At 42.8% G+C, this 20,146-nt stretch overlaps 2 protein-coding genes across 2 annotated transcripts in view; both read left to right on the forward strand.

Annotated features, from left to right (window-relative positions):
- The window catches only part of erp27 (endoplasmic reticulum protein 27), a gene marked incomplete at its 3' end in the record, with an annotated part of 4,546 nt that extends 4,461 nt beyond the window's left edge, over window positions 1–85 (forward strand). Inside the window, exon 7 of the mRNA XM_080522841.1 lies at window positions 44–85. Coding sequence (XP_080378967.1) covers window positions 44–85 — 42 coding nt within the window. The remainder of the gene's footprint in view (window positions 1–43) is intronic.
- Window positions 86–17,406: 17,321 nt separating this feature from the next.
- Window positions 17,407–19,708, forward strand: bglapl (bone gamma-carboxyglutamate (gla) protein, like; the record flags this gene model as incomplete). Its single annotated transcript, XM_080522842.1, has 4 exons — window positions 17,407–17,479; window positions 17,678–17,938; window positions 18,492–18,591; window positions 19,606–19,708. The coding sequence occupies 4 exons, from the start codon at window positions 17,407–17,409 to the stop codon at window positions 19,706–19,708; spliced, it is 537 nt and encodes a 178-aa protein (XP_080378968.1).
- Between the last annotated feature and the right edge of the window lie 438 nt (window positions 19,709–20,146).

Below are 20,146 nucleotides of genomic sequence, written 5' to 3' on the forward strand. Positions count from 1 at the left end.
CTGTCAATCTCATGTGGTATGTGTTTTTTTCTTCTATTTTCAGGATGTGATGCAGGCAGTATCTGACCTTAAGACTGAGCTGTAGAAGTGGAGGAATGTGAACAAACCGAATGAATAAACAACTGTACATAACATTGTGGGAAAAAATTATTCTGTCACCAAATCTGTTTTCCGTCTGTTTTCTGAATCTGTACGGTGTGTGTGTGTGTGTGTGTGTGTGTGTGTGTGTGTGTGTGTGTGTGTGTGTGTGTGTGTGTGTGTGTGTGTGTGTGTGTGTGTGTGTGTGTGTGTGTGTGTGTGTGTGTGTGTGTGTGTGTGCGCGCACACATTGGTCGTTTTCTGAATCTGTACCGTGTGCGTGTGTGTGTGTGGTTATGTGCAGGACCGCCCGCGGTCGGTGACTGGACCACAGGTCATTGGCTAACCGCCGCGGGGATGTTGGCGTGTTTTGTTAGTGTCCTTGATGATCTGGTTGTCATGACCACAACTGACAGACAATACGATGACCATGACAGACCTATGACCATGACAGACATCCGAAGACTGACAGGGTCCAGAGAAAAGGAGAGGTGGAGGGATAAGTGGTGGCTGATGAGAGGAAAATAATAGATGTAATAGAAAATAAAGGAGTAGAATAGAATAGAACCGAATAGAACACTTAGAATAAAATAGAGATCAATCCCAGGAGGAGGTCGATGAGACAGACAGAGAGAGGAGTTCCAGACATGCTAAGCCGTTCAGTCAAAGCTATAATCAGAGGAATTAAAACAATCAGTGTGGCTATAAAAGATCCCCAAAATATGTCTTGATGCTCTAGAGAGTAAAATGAAAATACAAAAACACCAGAAGAGCGAGAGAAACGTTTCAGGGAAAAACCTGAACCCTAGAAAATAAAAAAATCTATATAAAAAAGAAGGGAATTTCAATGCCCAGTCTGGAATTAGGATAATTAGTAGGGTTGGAGTGCCAGTGGAGGAATCAGCCGGAATAGGGAAAACACTTCTTGGCAGATGTGGGTTTTAAGGGGGCAGGAGATATGTATAGCTAGCAATCTAAACTGTTGCATGCTAGTGTTGGTGGTTGTGTACTGCAATGAAAGTTGAGACAACATTGGAAAAGGGCCTCCACAAAAACGTGTTTATTTACATAACATTATACAGAAATATAAAGGTGATGATGTTTCCCCCTGGAAAAAGTCACTCAAATCGGCAAAAGCAACGTGTGTGTCTATCAGTCTGTACTAGAAATTGATCAAAAGTTGTTACACAACGTTGCAAACTGTGCATAATAATCTGCAACATGTTGCAATCATGAACGCGCCCCTGTTCTTCAAAGAAGGCATTTGTATGGGGATTTCCTCCTAACTACAGAGATACCTCAGAAACCAGTAGTTTGGGTGCACACGAAGCCAAGTCAAACAATTCCCAAGCCAGGCGGACAGAAACCACAGGACTGTGCACAGAAAAGATTCAGCATGTCCAGGCTCTACTTCTCACAGCACATCCTAATTGGCCGCGCCGCACGCAATTGTCAAGGTGAAAAACACTCCTCTCACGCTCCAATCAGTTTGTGTCCTAATAACCGTCAAAGGGCTCTGCGTGCGTCTTGGCTGCCAAGCGCGTTAATGGACGCGGGATTGTCGAGGTGAAAAACACTTCTCTCACGCTACAATCAGTTTGTGTCCTAATAACCGTCAAAAGGCTCTGCGTGCGTCTTGGCTGCCAAGCGCGTTAATGGACACCTCTGTCTCTGTTTCAAAGGGGCGCGCCGCGTAATGCCATCCACTGTGGTGTCGCCTTGCTGTGCCATCTGACGGATCATAGCAGGCCGGCTTCTGGAGCTCACAGCACGTTGACGGAGGATATTAGGATGCGCCGTTGGGCCTTGCAAATCACTGGATGCACTCAATTATGAAATAAGCCACACCTGTTCAAATGACTCTAGCTCCGTGGTTATAATAGCTACTGTAACAGTTGCAGATAATTAGTCAGTGTAGTATATTTTTACACACACACACATGCATGGTATAATATACCATAAAGGATGTGTTTACAAGGTGTCATAAAACCCCCTTGTCAGTAGAACAGGCCCATACCATATTGTAACCATACCATATGTATGTGTACCACAAAGGATGTGTTTACAAGGTGTCATAAAACCCCCTTGTCAGTAGAATGACAAGGGGTTTTTATGACACCTTGTAAACAGATCCTGTGTCTTAAGGGCCATAATGTTCTTGCCTCAGGAAGTGCTGTCCATATATGGGCATTGTTAGAATGACTTCCTGTGAATCTGATTTGAACTTTAACCTGGAATGACTTTAGGCCAGGTGACATCATATTGGGGTCTCCTACTCTTCACACCTGAAGCATCTATACAGTGAAGGTGATAGGCCATTGTTTACAACTGTATTTGCATTCTATTGTTTATAAATAAGGGAGTGGGCCCGAGCCTCTCGCTCTCTCTTCTCTCATCTGGACCCCTCATCTCTCTCTCTCTCTCTCTCTCTCTCTCTCTCTCTCTCTCTCTCTCTCCTCTCTCTCTCTCTCTCTCTCTCTCTCTCTCTCTCTCTCTCTCTCTCTCTCTCTCTCTCTCTCTCTCTCTCTCTCTCTTCTCTCTCTCTCTCTCTCTCTCTCTCTCTCTCTCTCTCTCTCTCTCTCTCTCTCTCTCTCTCTCTCTCTCTCTCTCTCTCTCTCTCTCTCTCTCTCTCTCTCTCTCTCTCTCTCTCTCTCTCTCTCTTCTCTCTCTCTCTCTCTCTCTCTCTCTCTCTCTCTCTCTCTCTCTCTCTCTCTCTCTGCCAGACCAGAATCCAGCTAAACCTTTTTGTACTTTAAATAAATATTGTTAACTCAGATTTGATTCTTTGATTCATTACCAACAGGAGAAATTAACTTCATCAGACAAACAGGTTCGGGGATCCTAAGCACAAGCAAAAGTATGGAAGGAGTTCCAGACTGACAGGGCCATTGTGGCTTCGTTAGTTTTTTGGTGAACAAAATGGCAGTGGCTATTAGACTCTTCTTGTGGTAAGTTCCTGAATTCAAGACGGTTTGTTTACTTTGTATAAGAAAAGTAATCTGGAGTTGTGCTTGTAATTGAGTGTGACTGACCGTGTTTCAGCACCTCTTGGTTTTTTTGCCTGCTGGTTGGAGGAATAGCCCGTTTTCCTGCACCAAAAGGTATGCCTAAATTGTTCAAATCATTCTAATTTCACCAGAATGTTATGGTCAAGCTGATTTAGCATTTTAGAGTTGCCAACGTCTGTTCCCTCTGTATATTCTGCCCTGAATGCAGCCAGAGACGGCAAAGATGCCTCTCAGGGCAGGACTGATCTCTCAGGGCAAGACTGATCTCTCAGGACAGGCAACAACCGCTGACTCCCGTTCAAGCTTCCAGCGAGGCAGAAAACGCCTCTACCAAAACCGCTACACCCCTGGAAGAGTCCAAATGGTGACGCCCCTGGCCCCTGTGCAGCACCAAGTCCAAATGGTGCCACGAAGCTCTCAGGGCAGCGTTGACCAGTGATCTGTCTGGACTGGCACCAATCGCTTCCATAAACTCTCGTTCAGGGTTCCAGGGAATCACAAAGGTCTTCGCCCAAAATCGCCACACCCCTGGAGAAGGCCAGCTTCAGTCTGGCAGTGATGTTGCCAAAGGCAGAGGTTTTCCAGTCGTCTATGAACCAAGCATGTAAGCTTACCCATAATGCTTCAGGCACTCTGCTTCAGGTGAAGGATGCTGAAAGGTAAATTTCCTGTAATGTTTGAATTCAGCATTTTAATGAAATAATTTCTGGTGCTAATCATTGATCTCTTCAACAGGTAAAAGTTGAGGTGGATTCATCCCGACGTGCAGGATTGGTAATTTGATGATTTGCATGATTTGAAGTTGTCATGACAACAGCATTTTGGTGTTGCTGACTACATGGACTTAATTTTGTCTTTTAGGTTCTGTGTTGGATTTGGCAGGAGTTGCTGCTCCTGCTCCTTTTTCAGGTGGATCCAGGACGGATTGATGGCAGCTGCTGGACTGAAAAAATCTGGTGTAGTGCTGAGGCACAAATATGTACATTTCTAGCCTGCAAACTGCGACACTTTAAATGAATGTGCAATAACACTATGTGCAATATGACAACCCTAGTCGTCTATCTGTACAGTATAGTATAGTGGATAGTGTACATAGCCTTTATTTATGTAAACCAGCTCCTTCCCTTCTTGTGTTTTTTTTTGTTTGTTTTTCTATAGCACCAGGGGAGCCACCCCTCCTAAATGTCGTTGTTTGGTACCTGTACTATAGCAATGACAATAAAGACCATTCATTCATTCAGGAACTGATCCTGGAACCAATAAATAATTTCCCTTATATGTCTAATATGTCTTTGACATATTAGGTCCCTTTTAAATACCAGCTAATGTGGGTTGTACTTCATGGGAGAATCAGAATCACTTTGTCTACATCCCAGTGTACACAAGAGTACAATCCTTTGGCTTAGGTTCCTCAACATTGGCATTGCAGCATCAAGATACAAAATCACAATAATAGAGTAAAGTAAAATAAGTAAGTAATAATTAAGTGATGGTAGTTGTACTACAGCGGAACTAGTCATACTACAATAGTCAATAGTGCAAAATGCTGTGCAAAGTACAATAAGATGAAATGCAATATGATACAGTACAAGTAGTCAAGTTGTCTGTAGTGTTCAAGTATGTTGGTATGTTTGGTAACAGATGTTTGCTTAGTGTGCAGTGTCATGTATGCCCACAACAGTTCCACATTTTAAATTTCTCAACTTTTTTTTCAAGAAGTGCTCAAACTAGCACTTTTATACAATGAATGCAGACATCAGTCATCGAGAGAAAAGGAAATGTGCAGTCATATAAACATGGAGATGTTTCCCTGTGAAAGGAAGACTCAAATGCCTTTGGAAATGCCTTTGACCTAATAGGCGTCATCTTTCTGAAGATGTTGCGTGACAAACTGGATGGAATTAACGGAAAGTTGCTCACTATTTCTCTAAAGGCATTAAGATATTGCATGTGAACTATGAGTGCCTTCAGAAATCACCCTGTCACACTACTGGATAGATTACAGGGTTTGGGTTAGTTGAATTGATATTCTTTATAATTTCTAGTAAGTTAGGAAAGTGTTATTGAAAAGAAATAAAATGATGCAGTTATATAGGTAATAAACACTAACATTAAGTTATTGATCATATTAAACGATACTTGAATGATGACTATGAATAGTGTTTTACACAATTATATGTACAATAATTCAGATTTTTGCCCCCTTACAAATATGGTTAAATCACCCTGATATAATAGATACTGTTGGGATATAGTAGGCAGTCTGAGCTTTTGGACACACCTTCATGAAGTGTAGAGCCCAGGGCTCGGTTTGGAATTAGGCATAACTAATCGATTTAATCCCAAAGCAAAACAATTAGATTTGAGGCTGCCAAAGCTAAAAAGATAAGTGGGTTAAGAACTTATTTTAAGGTCTTGATCAGGAAATCAACCACCTGAGCATAAATGGTTAGCATAATTAGCTATAATAATAGCTAACAGCTGCACCCAATTAGTCCTTCATGGGTCATTAGTGTTTGGGAATACTTTAAATGCAAACAAAAGTTTTTCAGGTATAGCAGGACTTATATTCTAACAGGGCCTTTGGTGATCTAACAGAAAAGCAAGATGATTTTACTTTTTCCTGTACTTTTTCCTCACATTTCCTTACTCTTGATTACTGATGTTCTGCATTAATTGTATACATTTCTAGTTTGATCATTTCTGAAAGTAGTACAGGCAAATGCCAAATGTGTAACTGTTGAGGGCGTGTGTGATACTGCACACCAATCACACCAATTTGGAAATACATTTCTCTAAGTTATAATCATTTAACCATCAGTCATCACAAGAAAAAGTCATCTATGCTCAGGCCAGGGGCCATCAGCAATAACAATGCTAAGAAGAATTAAGATTATTTTTGTAATTTACAGTAGAGAAACTTAAAGCAGGATAGAGGGGATGGGGAGGTCTCAGGAGGGACAGTTAATGTGTAGCCTGAAGAGATGAGTCTTAAGTCTACAGCAGAAGATAGGGAATGACTCAGTCCTGACAGCAGTGGGAAGCTTGTTCCACCAGGACAGTGAAAAGCCGTGACCGGGTAGTGAGACTGCTCCATCCATGGGCAGGTGTTTGGGGGCTGACCATTGCTTGGAGGAACGAAGCAAGATACTGTTGCTAAAACATTCCTATGAGGGAGAACTACACTGACCAACATTAGGTATTTAAAGTTAAATCTAACATTTCAAAGACACTGAGGCAAATTCAAAAAGTAAAATTATTTATTGGTTATCAGTTCATGAAAAAGTAGCAGGAGCATCAACTCCAACAGAACCTAGAAGACAAAATAAAGTAGTTAAAAAATAATAATAAGGATTTGGTTAACCATGTGGCCAAATCAAGCTTTACCTTTGCTGCATCTAGAGATGTATCCACCTCAATAGTAGGGCCTGTTGATGAGATCAAAGATGAGCACCAGGAATTACTTCATTAACATGCTAAATTAATAAAAGTTCTCAAACTCTAGTAAATTAACTTTCAACATTCTCCTACGGCAGAGTGCCTAAAGCATATGGATGAGCTTACCTGCTTGGGTCATAGACACCCGGAGAACTTCCGCCATTGGCAACATCACTGCCAAACTGAGGCTGGACTACTCCAGGGGTGTAGAGGTTTTGGTAGAGGCCTTTTCTGCCTAGCTGGAAGCTTGAACGGGAGTTGATGGAAGCAATTGAACTTGAAGCCTGTCCCGAGAGACCACTGACGCCGGTCTGAGAGCTTTGTGGCACCATGTGGACTTGCTGCCACACAGGGGTCTGGGCCATCAACATTCGGGCATCTCCAGGGGTGTAGCGGAATCGGGAGAACTTTCTTCTAACTCCCTGGAAAGTTGAACGGGAGTTGGTGGAAGCAATCGGAGCCAGTCCTGAGAGATCACTGTTGCCGGTCAGAGAGCTTTGTGGCACCATTAGGACACTCTGCCGCACAGGGGCCAGGCGCCTAACTGGTTGGACATCACCAGGGGTGTAGGGGTTTTGGTAGAAGCCCCTACTGCCTAGCTGGAAGCTTGACTGGGAGTTGGGTGAAGCAATTGGAGCCAGTCCCGAGAGATCACTGTTGCCGGTCAGAGAGCTTTGTGGCACCATAAGGACACTTTGCCACACAGGGGCCAGGCGCCTAACTGGTTGGACATCACCAGGGGTGTAGGGGTTTTGGTAGAAGCCCCTACTGCCTTGCTGGAAGCTTGACTGGGAGTTCATGGAAGCAATTGGCACCAGTCCTGAGAAAGCATTGCTGTTCTGAAAGCCATCATTGCTGTCTGCTGAGGGATGAGATGTTGGAGTTCAAAAAAATGTAAAATGCTAAGTCAGTTTGACCATAACATTCTACTTTTAACTACTGACAAAACTATTTATGCCTACCTTTTGGTGCAGGAAAACAGGCGATTCCTCCAATCAGGAAAAAACTCCAAGAGGCCCTGAAACACATTCAGTCACACAATTACAAACAAATCTCCACATGAATTTTCTAATACAAAGGAAACAAACCATCTTGAATTGAAGAACATACCACAAGGAGAGTCTAATAGCCACTGCCATGTTGTTAACCAAAAACCTACTTGTAGCCACAACTAACGTTAGATTACCAAAGGCCCTGTCAGAATAGAACTCCTGCTATACCTGACAAACTTTTTCTTGTGTTTATAAAGGATCCCCAGACCCCAATGATCCATGACTGGCTAATTAGCTGCACCTGTTAGCTATGGTTACCACTTCTTCTCAGGTGTGGTTGATTTCCAGATCAGGTAACAGGTGCAACGAATTAGTCAGTCATGGGTCATTAGGGTCTGGGGTGCTGATCTTTGATCTCAATTGATTTGGCCACATGGTTTTAACTTTCAAATGACTAGGATTTGGTTGTTGCTAACTACCGGTACATTCTTTTGTCTTCTAGGTTCTGTGTTGGAGTTGTTCCTGCTACTTTTACAGGAATTGATGACTAATAAATGATTTTACTTTTTGAATTTGCCTCAGTGTCTTTGAAATGTTAGATTTCACTTTACATACCTAATATTGGTCAGTGTAGTTGTCCCTCACAGGAATGTTTTAAACAGTCTCTTGCTTAGTTGGTGTGCAGTATCATACAGTTCCACATTTGGCATTTGCCTGTAACACTTTCTAAAATGGCTCAAACAAGAACTTGTATACATTAGGTTCTGGGGATCCTTTATAAGCCCAAACAAAAGTTTGTCAGGTATAGGCCTAGCAGGAGTTCTAGGTTTACAAGGTCTTCTGTAATCTAAGGTTGGCCTACCATTATGCCTTTGGTGAACAAAATTGGAGAGGGTTTTAGACTCCTTTTTAATGTTATTTACTTCATATCAGGGCCTCCGTTTTTTTGCCTGCTGATTGATGGAACAGCCTGTTTTGCTGCACCAAAAGGGGGGGCATCATTTACTTTAGTTTGACATTCAGTATTTAGCATTTTAATAGTGATGGTCATCATTCCAACTGTGAAAGGTGGTAAGGGATGCTGGAGGAAGGTAATATGAAACTTGAGATTTCTAATTTGTGCTGTCCATTTCCATGGAATTCCTTGTGCTGATCACAATTAATTCACATTTTGTGTTAATGGATTGTCATTGCTGCCCTACAGGAAAAGGGATGGAGGTTTATTCATCCCTTGATGGTGGTAAGGCTTGATTTAAATCACATTATTCATGTCATCAAATGACACAGGATAGAGTTACTCACTGTTTTCCTTTCTAGATTATGAGTTCACAAGTTGGATTTCATCAGCGTTGCTGCTCCTGCTGTTTGCCTGAATTGATCACTAAATTATTGTTATTATTACAAGTGCCTCTGACTTGCTGGATAATATCCAACATATTATTGTTTCTATGGCAGAAAAGCAAGATGATTTTACTTGACCTCACATTTCCTTACTCTTGATTACTGATGTTCTGCATTAATTGTATACATTTCTAGTTTGACCATTTCTGAAAGTAGTACAGGCAAATGCCAAATGTGTAACTGTTGAGGGCATGTGCGATACTGCACACCAATTACATGTACAGCATTTAGCAGACACCATTATCCAAAGCAACTTGGAAATACATTTCTCTAAGTTATAACCATTTAACCATCAGTCATCACAAGAAAAAGTAATCTATGCTCAGGCCAGGGGCCATTGGCAGTAATAATGCTAGGAAGAAGAATTAAGATTATTTTAGTAATTTACAGTAGAGAAACTTAAAGCAGGATAGAGGAGATGGGGAGGTCTCAGGAGGGACAGTTAGTGTAGCCTGAAGAGATGGGTCTTAAGTCTACAGCAGAAGATAGGGAATGACTCAGTCCTGACAGCAGTGGGAAGCTTGTTCCACCAGTGGGGTGCCAGGACAGTGAAAATCTGTGACCGGGTAGTGAGACTGCTCCATCCATGGGCAGGTGTTTGGGGGCTGACCATTGCTTGCAGGAACTAAGCAAGATATTGTTGCTAAAACATTCCTATGAGGGAGAACTACACTGACCAACATTAGGTATTTAAAGTTAAATCTAACATTTCAAAGACACTGAGGCAAATTCAAAAAGTAAAATTATTTATTGGTTATCAGTTCCTAAAAAAGTAGCAGGAGCAGCAACTCCAACAGAACCTAGAAGACAAAAAAGTAGTTACCACTTAAAAAAAAAAATGTTTTAAGTTAACCATGTGGCCAAATCAAGCTTTACCTTTGCTGCATCTAGAGATGTATCCACCTCAATAGTAGGGCCTGTTGATGAGATCAAAGATGAGCACCAGGAATTACTTCATTAACATGCTAAATTAATAAAAGTTCTCAAACTCTAGTAAATTAACTTTCAACATCCTCCTACGGCAGAGTGCCTAAAGCATATGGATAAGCTTACCTGCTTGGGTCATAGACACCCGGAGAACTTCCGCCATTGGCAACATCACTGCCAAACTGAGGCTGGACTTCTCCAGGGGTGTAGAGGTTTTGGTAGAGGCCTTTTCTGCCTTGCTGGAAGCTTGAACGGGAGTTGATGGAAGCAATTGAAGCCAGTCCTGAGAGACCACTGACGCCGGTCTGAGAGCTTTGTGGCACCATGTGGACTTGCTGCCACACAGGGGTCTGGGCCATCAGCATTGGGACATCTCCAGGGGTGTAGCGGAATCGGTGGAACACTCTTCTAACTCCCTGGAAACTTGAACGGGAGTTGGTGGACGCAATTGGAGCCAGTACCGAGAGATCACTGTTGCCGGTCAGAGAGCTTTGTGGCACCATAAGGACACTTTGCCACACAGGGGCCAGGCGCCTAACTGGTTGGACATCACCAGGGGTGTAGGGGTTTTGGTAGAAGCCCCTACTGCCTAGCTGGAAGCTTGACTGGGAGTTGGGTGAAGCAATTGGAGCCAGTCCCGAGAGATCACTGTTGCCGGTCAGAGAGCTTTGTGGCACCATTAGGACACTTTGCCACACAGGGGCCAGGCGCCTAACTGGTTGGACATCACCAGGGGTGTAGGGGTTTTGGTAGAAGCCCCTACTGCCTTGCTGGAAGCTTGACTGGGAGTTCATGGAAGCAATTGGCACCAGTCCTGAGAAAGCATTGCTGTTCTGAAAGCCATCATTGCTGTCTGCTGAGGGATGAGATGTTGGAATTAAAAAAAATGTAAATTGCTAAGTCAGTTTGACCATAACATTCTACTTTTAACAACTGACAAACAATTTATGCCTACCTTTTGGTGCAGGAAAACAGGCGATTCCTCCAATCAGGAAAAAACTCCAAGAGGCCCTGAAACACATTCAGTCACACAATTACAAACAAATCTCCACATGAATTTTCTAATACAAAGGAAACAAACCATCTTGAATTGAAGAACATACCACAAGGAGAGTCTAATAGCCACTGCCATGTTGTTAACCAAAGACCTACTGGTAGCCACAACTAACGTTAGATCACCAAAGGCTCTGTCAGAATAGAACTCCTGCTATACCTGACAAACTTTTTCTTGTGTTTATAAAGGATCCCCAACCCCAATGAGCCATGACTGGCTAATTAGTTGCACCTGTTAGCTATGGTTACCACTTCTTCTCAGGTGTGGTTGATTTCCAGATCAGGTAACAGGTGCAACGAATTAGTCTGTTTTTTTGCCGGCTGATTGGTGGAATAGCCTGTTTTGCTGCACCAAAAGGGGGGGCATAATTTACTTTTTGACATTCAGTATTTAGCAAGGCTCTCAAGTCTCACGCATTGGGCGTGAGACACACGCATTTCAACCCGTTCACACGCTCACACGCCACACCTTGTCTCACACCCAATGCGTGAGACTTGAGCCCTGATTTAGCATTTTAATAGTGATGGTCATCATTCCAACTGTGAAAGGTGGTAAGGGATGCTGGAGGAAGGTAATATGAGACTTGAGATTTCTAATTCACATTTTGTGTTAATGGATCGTCATTAATGCCCTACAGGAAAAGGGATGGAGGTTTATTCATCCCTTGATGGTGGTAAGGCTTGATTTAAATCACATTATTCATGTCATCAAATGACACAGGGTTGAGTTACCAACTGTTTTCCTTTCTAGATTCTGTGTTCACGTGTTGGATTTCATCAGAGTTGCTGCTCCTGCTGTTTGCCTGAATTGATGACAAAATTATTTGTATTATTACAAGTGCCTCTGACTTGCTGGATATTGTTTCTATGGTGGCTGTATTGGGTTCTAACCAGTAAACCATAATGGGCAGTATGGTTGAGTGGTTTATACTGGCTAGCTACCGTCTGAGGAAAGTGTATGCCCTCAACACAACCCCTTTTGTTGAGTGATGATGAGCGGTGGTCTACAGTAGTGGATAGTGAGTGGGACTGGTGGTCACAGTTCAAATCCCACCTGGGAACACCACATCTAGTGTGCCCTTGAGTAAGGCGCTTAGCCCTAAGTTACTCAAGGGAGACTGTGTCTCTGTAATTGTAAGTCGTTCTGGATAAAAACGTCTGCTAAAAGGTAAACATGAATAGCTGTCTTGCACTTCTGTAATAATGCATTTATTTTCTCACTACTAAAAGACTCCACTTTCCATGGGGAGAACAAGAATATATAAATAACAAGAATCATCAGTCAAGAAAATTAGTTGAATATTAAAAGCAAGTTTAAAAATCTGAGTTTTGAACGATTGTTTGAAGGGGGAGAAGAGTGTGGCAGTCGAGAGTGCACGATGTCCTCATCAGAAGCAAGGAAATGTGTGGGTATTTAACTTGTTTTATGAGAAGTCGTAGTGAGGGCCTGCAGAACCCAGGACACACCCTCTCCCCAAGTTCTCAGACTGAATTTCTGTAGGTGGCCATGTAGGGGTGTTCCGCTTGTTTGTTCCGATGCCATGTATCAGTAAAAAAAGTAAGTGAAGCAGTCTGTGGACCAAGAGCAGGGGGGGAATAGTGGCAAGGGTGAATACATAACATTTAGCATCTGTTCAAAAACAGTCTAAATATAGTGATTATGTAATTATGCACATGAAAACACCCCCATATGTTTTGTCTGTGTAAGGTATTGAGAGTTGTGTAACTGTTTTCTCATAGTTCACAGGCCAGTAGTACCACATGGCCTTTCATGACGGTGAGACTGGTGGCTGGCGTAGTTTGTGGTGTCTATTGTGATAGAGGCAAGTTGCTACTGAACGAAGGGAACACACTCTTGCCCCCCCCCTCCCCCAACACACACACACACACACACACACACACACTTGTCTGCTTGTCCCAGTCTCCAGGTGCGCCTGTCCAAGGTCAGTACCTCTCAATAGCATCTGTGCTCTGTTTTGCACCTGTCTTCCTCCATCATTTCATTCTCGTCCCTGCTTGGCCCCAGCACAGGTGTGTTGCACAAGAAACTCAGTAGGGTACGCCAAAGTTCATGTTGCAAAATATAACGACCCATGTCAAACACTGGGGCACACATACAGTACACAAGGCCTTCGTAATACTGATGGATGAGTATGGTAATATCCATAAGGGCTATTCACTAACAATGGGTATCTCCTGCTTACCAAATATATATGTTTTTTTTCTTTATTATTGCAACGTTGTGAAGTTATAGACAATACAACAGTTTGCCGAATACATTTTGACAGCTTTCCCTCTATCCCTATCAACCCCTCTCTCCACCCCCTCCCCTCCATAGAATATTATAAATAATGTAGCTGTCAGCTTTGTCTTTATATTTGCTATGGTCAAACATGGCAGTGTGAGTGTGTTATGTAATGCACACTGAGCTACAAAGCTGCCAGCTACTTTATTAGATCTTTACAGTGCATACAACATAAAATAAGCTGTGTTTTTGATGTAAGTCTTTGGAATGTATGTATGTTTCTGTGCATGCATACATGTGTGTGTCCCCGCAAGTATGTGTCTGAGTCTTATGTGTGAAAGCGTGTGACTTTAATCTCTGGCAGCACCGTAAAAAAAAAAGCATGCATTCCTCATTTGTCTGGATTACTGTGTGGCCGGCACTGTCTGTGACTCCAGGAACGAAGAACAACAATAAAACAAACCTGATCCAAAGCAGAAACGCCTGAACACTGTTGTACCCGGGCCGGCCGGGGACATTGTGGCAAATGTTTTCTCAAACGTTGTCCCCCCGCATTGAAACACGTCGTCCACCAAAACGGACACTGAACCAGACGCTGAAATTATAGCCCGACGTGTCCAAGATAAACTGAGAATAGCACTAGACCAGAGAGTGATGGACGGACGGTGTGGTCAGTCTGCTACAGCTGAGGACATCTGTATTTGTCAGATTGTAAGATTGAAGTGGGCAGTCTGGGGGTCCTCTCTAGGTATATTATATATTATATTATATATCCATTTGCTCAGTTTGTGACGACAACCTGATCCACACAGTGTGTAATTGATTCCTATGCAAATCAGAGACCCTATAAAAACAAAGATATTAATTCCAAAATGGCATAAACTATTATCCTTGCGTTGCGATGGACTCATCATTGCATTTTAGCAACATTTTAATACAAACTGGAAAAATGTAGGTGTCCTAAAATATATACTATATATATTTATTCCCCCTCAAAAATATATACTATAGGAGGCACAACCGAGACCATACAACCGAGAATATCCTGAAAGGTTGTATCACAGCCTGGTATTGGAACTGCACTGCCCAAAACCACAAAGGGTAGTGAGGATAACTGAGAGGATCAGTGGCTCTCCATCCAGGACACCTACAGTGACCAGTGTGTCAGAAAGGCCCTCAGGATTATTAGGGACCCCAGCCACCCCAATCAGAAACTGTTCAGGCTACTGCTGTCGGGGAAACGGTACCGAAGCCTCAGGGTTAAAACCCAGAGGATGTCAAACAGGTAGAGCCGGCGTCTAATGATCGCAAGGTCTGCAGATTGGCGGTTCAAACCCCGGCTGGCCATATGTTTGCCGCCATTGGTGTGTGAATGTGTGTGTGGATGGGTGAATGAGAGGCCATTGTAAAGCACTTTGGAATAAGACGCTATATAAGTCAGTCCATTTACCATTTCCCTCAAGCAACCAGGCTCCTGACTGGAAGAAAACAAAAGTCTGTCTCCCCCAATCCAACCACACTCACAGAGTCACACTACACAAATAATATAAACCCCCCCAAAAAGTTCGGAAACATTATTTTGGTTGATTAATCCTCCCCTTTAATAATGCCAATTGATATTGTATTTTATATCGTTGGAAAGCCTGATTAGTCACCTTTACAACGAGGTACAACTTGTAAGGATCATGCATTCGTGGAATGAGCAACACAGCTAAACGTGTGGGTAGCGGCCCAAAGATATTTGCCAAAATCCCCTATATTCTTCTGTTGGTGTTCACTCTCGTTTTGAGTTGCTTGGTGGATTGGATGATTGCACTCTCCCACAGAAAAAACAACACATATTGGCCATTTTTACACTTTATTCATTTTACACTGAGGGACCTCAGTAGCGTGTGGAAGATCCATACGCAGTCACAACGGCTCCTCCTCCTCATGCTGGTCACCAGCCTGGTCACACACTGCTGTGGGATGGCATCCCATTTTCTCAACCAGGATTTGCCCAAGTCAGCCAACATGGTTGCGTTGGTCACTCTAGCACGTACAGCACGCCCAAGCTGATCCCACAAGTGTTCATTTGGGTTGAGGTCTGGATTCACGGCAGGCCATTCCACCCTCTCCACTCCCAAATTCTGGAGGTACTCTGTGATGATCCTGGCTCTGTGGGAGCGAGCGTTGTCATCCTGGAGAATGGAGTTAGGTCCCAGATTCTGGAGATATGGGATCGCCACTGGCCCCAGAATATCATTCCTGTCAATTAGGTGCCATTCAGGTACCAGTCACACACCTGTGACTGACATACACCTGCCAGCACTTGAAGCTCAAAACAAGAGTGAATACCAACAGAAGAATATTGCAGGGGATTTGTCACATTTTTTTGGGCCGCTACCCACACGTTTAGCTGTGTTACTCATTCCACGAATGCATGATCCTTACAAGTTGTACCTCGTTGTAAAGGAGACTAATCAGGCTTTCCAACGATATAAAATACAATACCAATTGGTAAAGGGGAGGAAGAATCGACTGAAATAACGTTTCCAACCTTTTTTTGAGGAGTTTAGATGATATGACTACTTGCACTACCTGATTACCTGGACACTAACTGACTACTTGTATTGTATCATATTGCATTTCATCTTATTGTACTTTGCACAGCATTTTGCACTATTGATTACACTGTAGTTCGACTACCACCACTTTATCACTTTATTACTTTATTGTTGCTTTATTATCACTTACTTTACTTATTGTACTTTACTCTATTATTGTGATTGTGTACTTTACTCTATTATTGTGATTTTGTATCTTGCTGCAATGCCAATGTTGATGTTGAGGAACCTAATCAAAGCCAAACAATTGTACTCTTGTGCACTACATTGGGATGTAATAAAAGCAATTCTGATTCTGACATTCTCCTCAAAAAACAAATATAAAATCTGATAACAGACCCAAGCTGGAAACTCTTTATATTGTACCAATATAAAACTACATCAAACCCATAAGCATATCATTGTGCCTTTAACATATGGGCCGGTTATAAATACCTGTCCATATGTCCGTCTGTGGTTAAAGTTAGTAAACTTAACTGTGGCTGTGGCTGTGGTACTGGTAGGAGCGCTGCAACACTCTAATTACTCTCTGTCACATAATGGGTTTCGGTGCTGTCCCTTGTCACTCGATTAGTAGTGTGTGGTTGACCCAGGCTGTAGTTTGGGGTTTGTGGGGGTGGGAGATCACTTTTGGCGCACAGCGGCAGCAGCGTTCAGTATTCAGGGTCACCCTGATTTAAATCCAATCACAACTTATGGATGATGGTTTGTTTTGGACAGAGCGAGAATGCCTTTGACCCATTTTTTGAGGTATTGGTTGTATTTATACTACAGTGATGAAGGGTGGAGATGGGTGGAGTGGAGGTTCAGGGGATTTTCAGGGGTACAGTAATAGGTTGTTTCCCCCTCAGAATAAAACATGGGGTAAATGATTGGTTTGACTCCAGATTGGTTGGCATCAAAGGATGGAACAGATATCTTTCTAATAATCTCCCAATACTCAAAGTCAATTAACTTCCCCAAAATATGCAGTATTATATCAATGTAGCACTATACAATTATGTAATGTCCATTCCTTGACCACATTTGAAGGTTTTTGTATTATTGTATAATAACAGGGTTCACGGGAGAGTTGGAATCCAATGGGAACCCTCTCATTACATTACTAGCTGGTTTGTTTGCGTGCGAGAAAGCTTTTTATTGGTTGCACTCCATAGGTTACGTAGGCCTACATGTTCGAATGCTATGTGCATGTACTGCATGTATGTGTGTGTGTGTGTGTGTGTGTGTATGTGTATGTGTATGTGTATGTGTATGTGTATGTGTATGTGTGTGTGTGTGTGTGTGTGTGTGTGTGTGCATGTACTGCGTGTGTGTGGGTGTGTGTGTGTGTGTGTGTGTGTGTGTGTGTGTGTGTGTGTGCGTGTGAGTGTGTGTGTGTGTGTGTGTGTATGTGTGTGTGTGTTTGTGGGTTCCTGTGCCATGACTGCGTGGGTGTCGGGAAAGTGGCCCAGTTGACATTCGATTCCCTAACCAATCACATTGTCAACCCATTGTGAGCACAATATCTGGGAGGGGGGTAGGACTACAGTATATATTGACCATGGAATGGAGGGAAGGAGAGAGAAGGAGGCATCGAAAGAAGCACAAGAGAAACAAAGAACCTTGTCATTACAACCAGTCAGTCAAGAAGACAAGAAGACAAACTAAACGTCAACATGAAGACTTTAGCTCTCCTGACCGTTTGCGCTGTGCTGTCAGTGTGCTTCTCCATGAATTGGGAGACCCACGGTAAACAATGATTCTGTTGTCTCATGATGACATCTCTATCTTTTCATTGATGGGGCAATTTTTATTTTATTTTTTTAAAGAAACTGATTAATTCAAAGAGTTTTAATACAGGGGGTGCTGATAAACATGAAAATAGAAAATATGGTATTCACAGTTAATCAATGCAGTGTTTATAATGTGATTCTCTCTGATTGACAGATTTGGATGATGTCGTTGATATAGTCCTTGACGTCCTTGACCCTGAAGTTGATGATGATGCTGCTGTTGATGATACTGCTGCAGACGACACTGCTACTGCTGCTGCAGACTCCTCATCTTCATCTTCATCGTCTTCTGAATCCTCCTCATCCTCTGCCTCTGATTCATCGGCATCCGATTCCTCAGCCTCTGACTCTGCCTCAGACTCTTCATCTTCCTCCTCCTCCTCCTCTTCATCTTCTTCAGAGTCAGCTGAAGAAGGTATGGTGGTGCCTGTGTCTTTCTATGGTCATTATTTAAGTGTGTTTGTCTGTGTGTGTGTGTGTGTGTGTGTGTGTGTGTGTGTGTGTGTGTGTGTGTATGTGTGTATGAGTTTGTTTGTTTGTTTGTGTGCCTGCCACACACAGAAAGCGATTCATTGACAGATAGTCCACAATGTTAATGTAACTGAAGCATGACATGACTGCATAGAAACCAAAGTATAAAACTTCCATTGATGATTGTATTTGTCATACTGCTATGTTATGAAGATGAGTGTACAGTATAGTGTTCATGTTGACATTTACAAAAATGGGAAGTGAAACACACACGTGTATATACATACAGTAGTCTCAGAATCATGTCTCAGACCAGCTCCATAATAGGAAGTAAAACGGTGTTTGTATGCTACAGTAACTATGTAAAAGTATTTGTGTCGCAGCCATGTGATTTAAGTGTGTGTGTGTTGATACCCCAGCCCCAGCCCCAGAGGCAGCCTCAGAGGGAGAGACAGACACAGACACAGACACAGAGGCCGAGGCCGACACAGACACAGATGATCATGTGATCATGAAGAGGAGCCTGGCTTCTGTGCTCCTCAGGAGGAGGAGAGTAGCCCCAGCAGTACCGGTCCTCAACCGCTTCCAGCTGGAGAGGTGAAAAGAAGCCTGAATTTCACTCTCTTCCTTTTCTTTTCCCTCTTTTCCTCCTTTTTTCCTCTCTTTTTCCTCCCTTTTCTTCTTCCCCCTCTTCGCACCTTCTCCCCCTCCCCTTAACAGACTATCGTTCCCCGCGCCTTCCAGCTGGAGAGGTGCTTCTCAACCATTACTAAACTTCTCTGTCTTTACTCTAGGGGGCTAGTGGTGTAGATAATGGAAAAGAAGCCTCAATGTCTCTCTCTTCCTTTTCCCTCTTTTCCTCCCTTTTTCCTCCCTTTTTCCTCCCTTTTTCCTCCCTTTTCTTCTTCCCCCTTCTTCCCCCTCTTCGCACCCCCCCCCCCTTAATAGACTATCGTTCCCCTTGAGTAAGGCCTTAAGTTACTCCAGGGAGACTGTCCCGGTAATCTCTCATTTGTAAGTCGCCTTGGATAAAAAAAATGGTCTCTCTAAATGGTTCAAATGTAATGTACTCTGCCACTACTCAATGGCAAAAGTCTTTGCTGCCATCACTCCTCTCCGACTTTACTTCAAAATGACACACAATTGTTTTGGCCACTGGCCAGGCAACAAATCTAATATACGGTTGTGTCTCACCCCACATGAGGCTAGCTAATGGAAGACGCTGGCTTGTCATTAAAGGCTAAATTAGTAAGGCTAAATTAGTCTTTTACGGAGTCATGGGTGCAGCTGTACAGTATACTAGGAATGTGCCGCCTTGTAAATGCAACGATGCTTGTGAAGGAAGTGTGGGAAGGTTAATTGCTTCCGAACCACATAAAGTCAAATAAACTGTTGACATAGAGTTATACACACACTTTTTCATAAGTAAGATAACGGATTTCGTTGAGGGGGAAGATGAGGGATGTATTACAGTTCACAGACAGAAGAGGATAGCTGTTTTAATCGACACCCAAACATGAAACATTGAACAGAAGTTACATTCATATTGAATGATAAAGTTATGTGTAACTGTTGATAATAAGTAACCCTTCTCTCTCTTTCCCAACCCAGCCTAAGTGAGGTGTGTGAGCTGAACGAAGGTTGCGACGACATGGCGAAGACAGAGGGCATCGTCGCAGCATACACCGCATACTACGGAGCAGTGCCCTTCTAAAGAGACTTTTTAACACAAAAACGGTTTTGTTTTTACGAATACTTTTCACTCTTTTCAAGTTTTTTTTTTGCCATCGTGAAGCTATATTTTGGAACGAAGGATTGACCACTCCCCTGTGTCCCTAGAAGGACAGAAAAACAAGAATAAAGCGGTTTGGTCCATGTTTTGGGACCAGGCAGAGTAATGAGAATGTACCAGAGAGCCACAAGTGAAACTAGTCCAAGCGGTGCAGACTGTAGCTATTTTGGTACAGAAGCCATATCTGACCCAAGCTTTTGTAACAGTGGGTAGAGAAGCTAAGATGAGGTCTGTGCAATTACAGTATACGAGTTTAAATTGCTCTACACAATGTTACTACAATGAACAGGGCTAAAACTGCTAATGTAATGTATCATATTGTATTGATCGGTCTAAAGCTGTTTTGTACTGTAGGCTAAA

The sequence above is a fragment of the Nansenia antarctica genome (assembly GCF_963989245.1).
Source record: "Nansenia antarctica genome assembly, chromosome: 2".
Lineage (NCBI taxonomy): Eukaryota > Metazoa > Chordata > Actinopteri > Argentiniformes > Microstomatidae > Nansenia > Nansenia antarctica.